This window comes from Strongylocentrotus purpuratus, unplaced genomic scaffold (assembly GCF_000002235.5).
Source record: "Strongylocentrotus purpuratus isolate Spur 01 unplaced genomic scaffold, Spur_5.0 spur5_scaffold_4, whole genome shotgun sequence".
NCBI classification, from domain to species: domain Eukaryota; kingdom Metazoa; phylum Echinodermata; class Echinoidea; order Camarodonta; family Strongylocentrotidae; genus Strongylocentrotus; species Strongylocentrotus purpuratus.
The window spans coordinates 19,191,408-19,199,461 of record NW_022145610.1 but is presented as its reverse complement, the minus strand read 5'-3'; the positions used below and the strand labels follow the sequence as shown (position 1 = coordinate 19,199,461).

General features: G+C 37.1%; 1 protein-coding gene across 2 annotated transcripts in view; it reads right to left on the bottom strand.

Annotated features, from left to right (window-relative positions):
- Positions 1–1,380: 1,380 nt before the first annotated feature.
- Positions 1,381–8,054, bottom strand: part of LOC593526 (divergent protein kinase domain 1A) — an 8,447-nt gene continuing 1,773 nt past the window's right edge. For both annotated transcript variants that reach the window (XM_011681921.2, XM_003726871.3), the window contains exons 3-5: positions 6,414–6,545; positions 4,279–4,386; positions 1,381–3,161 (exon numbers count right to left, since the gene is read on the bottom strand). In XM_011681921.2, coding sequence (XP_011680223.2) covers positions 2,223–3,161; positions 4,279–4,386; positions 6,414–6,545 — 1,179 coding nt within the window. In that variant the 3' untranslated portion in view covers positions 1,381–2,222. The remainder of the gene's footprint in view (positions 3,162–4,278; positions 4,387–6,413; positions 6,546–8,054) is intronic.

Sequence of the window (8,054 nt, the reverse complement as noted above, 5' to 3'; positions counted from 1 at the left end):
ATGACGGCAAGACATAGGGTACATATAGATAGGAAAATGATAATAATAATAAGATAGAGATGACGGAAAGAAAGAGAGTAAACACTGATAGCATAAGAATGAATAAAGATAATAAAAGAAAGATATAAAGATGACGGCAAGACAGGATACATCTTTCTTTCATTAGTTTTATTCATTCTTATTCTATCACTGTCTACTCTCTTTCTTGCTGTCATCTCTAGCTCTTTCATTAATTTTTATTCATTCTTATTCTATCAGTCTACTCTCTTTCTTGCTGTCATCTCTATCTCTTTCTTTCATTATTTTTATTCATTCTTATTCTATCACTGTCTACTCTCTTTCTTGCTGTCATCTCTATCTCCTTCTTTCATTTTTTTTATTCATTCTTATTCTATCAGTCTACTCTCTTTCTTGCTGTCATCTCTAGCTCTTTCATTAATTTTTATTCATTCTTATTCTATCAGTCTACTCTCAGGGAACACTTTTATCACTAGAGTCTTCGTCACTGCTCGATTCGTCGGAATCAGAGTCCATGCTCCATGCTTCCATAGTAACAAGATCTCGAGCCTCCTCTACACTAAACACACGTTGACGTTTTCCAGCAGGTGCCATCGTAACATCAGTAAAAAAAATCCAAAGAAAACCGCTAAATACACGGTAATTTCGAATGTAACACTATGAAGAAAAACAGTTTACCGGAAAGTGTGCGATGTATACAATGTAAACAATAGTAAACGCAACGCGTGGCTACACACTGCGAGCGGTATTATGAATGTCTAATTGACTCGTATATATCTGTGCAAAAATGCGAAGTTGGCACGCCTACGTCCGTGCAAATCGGCGAACAAAGCAAACAAAGAGTTAATAACTTTGTCCAGTCCACTGATTTATGGAGTGCGAAATGTCCACCTCTCCATTCCCAACACAGTACCATACTTCATTACAGAAATGGATATGTGTAAAGAATTATGAATACTGTCCGAACCTCGCGAGTCTTCTCATTCTATTGTATCCCAAGTTGGCCACTCAGTATTCAAATTTGCATTTTCTTTTTTTTTTAAAATCTTTATATATCAATTTGAAATCCAACTACCACATAAGTCTGTGAATATTGATGTGCATCCCCTCTTTCTTTTCTCTTCTTTTTTCTGTCTTTCCCCCTTTTACCAATATTTTGTTCCTCCATATTTGTATTATTATGTATCCTTTGAGGGTAGTCATACTATCAAGCTTTGCTTATTTTGTCAACCCTCCTGTTTGATGTTCTCGATTAGTTATACCCAGCCTAACTTTATTCTACACATATTCTTTTGTCATGTGTAAATTTGCAATATTTCTTTGTTATATATTTGTAAAAATGCAAAAGAAAAAAAATCAAACAGAAATAAATAAATCAAATCAAATCAAATCAAATCAAGAATTGCATTGTTATAATTGTTACTGCAATAGTGAACTGTACATTTGTTTGGAGGATGGATTGTGTTTGGAAGGAATAATAATGCATTTTGCAACATTTCACATTTGACTTCGCCCCATATTCAGGTGTACTGCACAGTCAATGATTACAAAATCATGATAAATTGGGCATTATCGTAAAGGGTAACAAACGGGCTTTTCAATGAAACCAATGTTAAACATGATAATATAGTCACAAGAGAGATATCAACACTCAAAACGTGAATTGCAGAACTTTTTTCAAGCAGTTAATAAGTCTTAAATATGTTGTTTTAAAGCCTAGTAATACTTTGAAAGAAATACTCACATCAAGAAGTAATGCCATTCAAATAAGAAATTGTTAAAAGTAAAATAATCACTCAACCTTTCCCTCCAAATATCCCCTTTATCCTAATTCTCTCCTATGTACATTGTACATGTATGCAATGTTGCTGTCCACCCCCTCCTAACCAACACACTGTACAAGGCAAGGAGTGTTCGTACATACTGTATGGTAGTATTGGAATAAATAAGAAGTGTTGTATGTAACCTTCTGCTGGTAATAATGCTAAAAACTTTTCAAAAATATATGTGGGTGATACAATAGTTACTATTTCTATTCCCTAGTTACCCCCATACCAGACTTTTAATGTGGTTAAGCCTACTATTACAAATCAATGTTTTCAATGTTACTCATTTCATTTGTTCAATCACACACATTTGGATTCAATAAAAGTTGACTCACATTTTGCATGATACTTACAAGAGCTGGATATTTTTGAAAGCTATCATGAATTTGTATCCGATATTTGCCTCCATATCACACCTTTAATATCATTAATCACCAGCGAATGCTCCATGTCCATTTTGCGACCGCTGTGTCTCAATCCTTTACACCGATCGAACGTCACTTTTAATTTCTCTTCAATTTCAGTCGGTACTCCGTTAAATAGTACTGGTTCAATCAGCTGACACATTTTGTATAGATTAGGATAAGTCACTTCACTCTGGCATTTATGGCTTTCCAGGCTGCAAGGAGACTGACAGTTCAAGCCGTAGATGCAGTCGCTGTCCGTCTGACACTCTCTCTCCTTGAGCTGTCCCTCAACTTTGACCTCCGGGGAAATCCCCTGAAGATCCAGAAGCTTTGGATCGTGCTTGCGGGTGTAGCCGATGCTCTGCGGGGTTACGCTGCACATGAGGAAGTTTCCGAGGGGGTTGTCGATGATCTCCTCCACGAACTCAATGACGCCTAGAACTATGTGGGCACGTTGCGCCCAGCTCAGCTGGTCACGGTCAAAGATATTCCTGAAGACACCAGAGTGCATTTGATTTGGTCCATAGAGGTTGTACACCTGTACCCCCTCTGTGACGTAGATATCCCCACAGAACCCTTCCAATCTGGGAATCATCTCGCTTCCAGACAAAGCCATCAAGATCAGGAAGTTATTCCCATGCAGCAGTCCCCACAGGGTCTTCGCCTCGGCCAGTGACACCTTCCCGTCGTTGTTGATGTCGGCAATGTCAAAGATCTTGGTCTGGAACTTGACAAAGTAGCTATCTCCCAGTCGCAGCTTGAGAAAAGCCGACAACATGTGACGGAGGTCTTCCATGGAAGATCCGTCCATCGGTCTCAGGTAATCTCCATCCTTTGGGTCGTGGGTCCAGTGGACAAGCAAGCGCTCCTTCCACAGAGTCGTAGACTGCTTCACCTCAACCTCGTATACCTGTTTACAATTGAAAGAATATACATCATGATGCATGTACATCAAAACCTACATTTCATAGCAGTCAACATATCAAATTCAATAATAACAATATTTCATTCAAGCTTTTTCTGTTTCTCATAAACTACACTTGGAGGCATCACAATGGGCTCTAGTAAAAATTACTCTTGAGGACAATTTCCTACACTCGTCTAATTCATACCTGTACCCAACATTTTACCTACCCTCACTTTGACTCGAAACCTACGCAAAGATATTTAATCACTGCCCCATTAGCTCTAAATCTTTGACGAAATAGAGCGTTGAAATGTGACATCATCAAATATCTATTTTTAGAATTTCTCAATTTTTTCTTCATTTTCCGAAAGAGTATAAAAAATAATGTCCAAATGTCGAAAACCAATTGAATATATTAAGTATTGATTGAGATATGACCATCTGAATGAATATATTTCCTATAGGAACTCAGTGTTATATGCTCTGGCTCCTCATGGTTTCTGAAAATGAAGAAAAAAATTGAGAAATTCTAAAAATAGATTTTTATGACGTCACAGCTTCGGTACTCTATAAAGCCAAGAGAAAATGCCTTCAAAGCATGTGTTTGATAACCACTATGACTCAAAGTCACATACTTGTACAAGAGCATGATGATCCTGCAGTGAAAATTGTCAGATCCCCAAAGTTTCTGGTTTTAAACGTATTCTGCTATAGACCAGTTTTGGAAATGCCCCCCCCCCCCTCTTAAAAAATGAAAAGGAAGCTCTTATTACCAATTATGTGAAAGAATATGTTTTGACTAATATGTGATGATACAAATTTTGATGGGAAACTGCCTACTAATTGATATATTTGGTAAATTATAATATCTATCCGGACTGGATATATATAGGGTAGTCCCATATACCTCTTTCTGCGTACAGTGCTTGTAACTTTACCAAGACTTGGCCAAATTTCTTATCATGTTGATGATTCCAGAACCTTGCAGTACACACCAAAACTTATATATGCTAAATGATCAACCTTTTCTGATCGATACCACATTTCTTTCACAATACAATCGCATGACCAGAACTGGTCTATACCTTTAATATAAAAGCCATAGACTGCTGTGTCTTACCTGATGCTCTAAGCTTTTAGAGAGACACTTTGTGAAGACAAAATCTTTCCCTTGGCATAGCCTGGGACACATCTTGCCTGTGATAATCCCTTTGGAGTAGAAGTGGCACTAGGGCAGACAAAGGTTGAAAGTGAAATCAAATGATGAAACGATTAAAAAATACATTGAAATGCATACTAAAGAAACCTTGACATAAAACAATCTGCCAATAAAGGCCACTTTTCTTGTCACCCTTTAGCAGTTGGTACAGTCTTCAACTGGCAGTGAAAAAAGTACACGAGGGGCTCAGGGCGAATTAGCCCCCGAAATGCTAAAAAGAGCCCCCCAAAAAATTGCATAGAGTTCAATGCAAAACAAATTAAAGAGTGTTATTTTCAAGCAAGCTTGAAAAGTAGCCCCCGAAGAAGTATTTTGTAGTGCATTAAAATGATTTTGGCATTCATTTGCACAGGCCTCTTTTGTGAAACTGTATGAAGGTAGAATAACAATCGAGTGCAGGATCATAAATTAACGACAGGAAAAAAAAAAGTTATGCAGAAGCAAAGAGGAATAACTCACATGATGATCCTCACACAACCTTTTGGGAGATTCTTTTAATATACAGTGCGTCCCAGAAAAAACGAAACCGAGAAGTATCGATGTTCTATCATAACTTAATCACAACTATAATTAATGAATGATACATATTTGGAAAGCTTAGAGTCTCCTCTTTCATGTGATGCTACTCAGATAATGCATATTTCACGCATGAGTGATTAAAAGCAATTTGAAGGAAGGAAACCAAAAAGACATTTGGCGGGCGTTATCTAAATTTTGAAGAAAAATTCACATTTCTAATAAGTTGAGTTTCTGCCCTTTCATATGACACCTCAATCAGGACAATTGAGCCAGGAATGACAAAGTTCTGTTTGTTTAAAGCAGTGCTTGCATTTCCATAATTTTATTAAACGAATTCGTTTTCACTGGCTGCCTGCCGTATCAATAAACAAAATTAACAAAAGACTTAACTCCGTTTCGTTGACAATCAGCCGTAGACGAGAGTTTTCATGCATGGCTGAGGGTCAACGAAACGGAGGTAAGTCTTTTGTCAAATCTGCTTTTTGCTACGGCAGGCACCCAGTGAAAACGAATTAGTTTGTTAAAATTATGAAAATGTAAGGGCTACTTTAAACAAACAGAACTTTGTTATTCCTGGCTCATTTTTCTTGATTGAGGTATCATATGAAAGAGCAGATAATGAACTTTCTAGAAATATGAATTTTTCTTTGAAATTCAGATACCACCCGCCAAATTACTTTTTGGTTTCCTTCCTTTAAATTGCTTTTAATCACTCATGCGTGATATATGCATCATTTGAGTCACATCAACTGAAAGAGGAGACTCTAAGCTTTCCAAATATGTATCATTCATTAATTATGGTTGTGATTAAGTTATGATAAAACATCGATACTTCTCGGTTTCGTTTTTTCTGGGACGCACTGTATAAGCCCTGAGCAGCTCAGACAAATTCAAGATAATGGATACCAATTTATAAGTAATAGTTTAAATCTTAACAATGCTATCACCACTGGTTGGGAGGGGAGGGGGTGGGAGAATTTATTTTGACCAATCATACAAAATGTATGACTGCTGCACAAAGACTAAGACTATGACAGGCCATTTATGCCACGGGTTGCTCTCGCCATCGCTCTCTCAATTATGATCTTAACATTATATTTTTTTCTTCAATAATGAACTATAAGAAAAATGTTGATTCCGTAGATTTGTGACGATTTGTACGTCCCTTGAGAAACCAATGCCAGGAATGGTTAGGGGAACTACAGTCACTATGAATATGACGGACAAAGAAAGCGGACAAAATATACAGTTCCTCAGGTAGACAAAGGAACATCCCTTCACTGCTATTATGTAAAAATGTGTAGAACAGGTGTCACATGCATATTTACCTGTTCTACACATTTTTACATTATAGCAGTGAAGGGATGTTCCTTTGTCTACCTGAGAAACTAAATATTTTGTCCGCTTTCTTTGTCCGTCATATTCATAGTGAGTGTAGTGGCATGAATGGCCTGCCATAGTTCAAGTCGAACACTTTGATCTTAGTCTTTGTGAAACACTCCCCAGCTAGGACTCACCACATACTGTAGCATATCTTCGTGCCTGCATGCTGCTGGTCTATGATCCACCATGAAGAAAAACCAGCCAGAAATGAAGAGAAGAAGAATCCAGACTATAACAAGATGCTTGACTGGGACGTGGCATCTACCCTGTTTGTTCATAGTGAAAGCAAATTATTAACAAAACTAGATGGACCTTTGACCTTCGAAAATGATGCCTCCACCATTGAGACATTTTACAAACCAAAACAGAAGCAATTTTTAGAATTAAAGTTGAATTGTATTCCAATTAAAGGTTCTCAGAATATCGTGATTACAAGCTATTTTGCATAGGTACATTTATGACCTATGACCTTTGACCTCATGACTCCAAAATTTACTCAAATCATTGGCTTAGCAAAATAAATACATGTCCTGAGTTTGATGGTAATCTGTCCATCGATTCTAATGATAATGTGATCACGAGCTATTTTTGCATACATGAGCCCTGTGACCTTTAAACTCATGACCCCAAAATCAAATCAGTTCATTGACTTTGCAAGATACATGTACATGACCATAGTTTTGTAGGAATCCATCAATTGGCTCTAGATATAATGCAATACACCAGTTTACGGTTGTGTGTGCCATTTTAAATAAAGCCAATGACCTAGAGGTCATGTATTTATGCGTAAATTAAGATTGCGCCCATGCAAATTATGATGAAATCACATCATCCTTTGCATGGGCGCAATCTTAATTTACGCATAAATACCACTGACCTCTAGGTCATTGGCTTTGTTTCAGGGCCAATGACCCGAGGTCAACTGTCTGCGCATGCGCACTGATACAACCGTAAACTGGTGTATTACAAGCTATTTTTGCATACATAATGAGGCCTGTGACCCAATAATTAACGAAATAGACGAAAGGTTTCATGCATGGCTGATCGTCAATGAAACGGAGTTAAGTCTTTCGTCAATTCTGCTTGTTGCTACGGCAGTCAGGCAGCGAAAACGAATTTGTTTCATCTATTTATGGAAATGGAAGCACTACTTTATTAAAAAAACAGAACTTTGTTAAAGGGATCGTTTAACAATGTTAAATCTGAGATACACAGTCCTACATGTTACCAGTGTCTGTAATATGGTGTAATATTGAAGCCCTAAAAAAAAATCGTGCCTCAAAATGATCAAGAAGTGCCTCAAAAAAGTAAAAATTTTGAGTGACCGGTTTTACCATACTCGTTTTCCCCAATAGACTGTAGTGTTATGAAAATCGTTCGGTGAACGTTTTACAAAATTTGTAATTCCAATCATTAATATCTTGATAATCAGACAGGCGATCGGCTTGTAAAAGTCATGGAGTTCCTGACTGACCTAAAGGTTTATAATTATCATTGCAGCATGAGCTAAATCAAGGATTATCTTTAAAGGATCTAAGACAAAGTTACCAGATCCCTTTAAATCCTAGTTAATTTTTCCTGATTGATGTGTCATATGAAAGGGCAGAAACTCATCTTTCTAGAAATGTAATTTTCTCTTTGAAATTCAGATACCGTCCGCCAAATGACTTTTTGGTTTCCTCTCTTCAAATTGATTTTAATCACTCATGCGTGAAATATGCATCATATGAGTTACATCAAATGAAAGAGGAGAATCTAAGCTTTCCAAATATGTG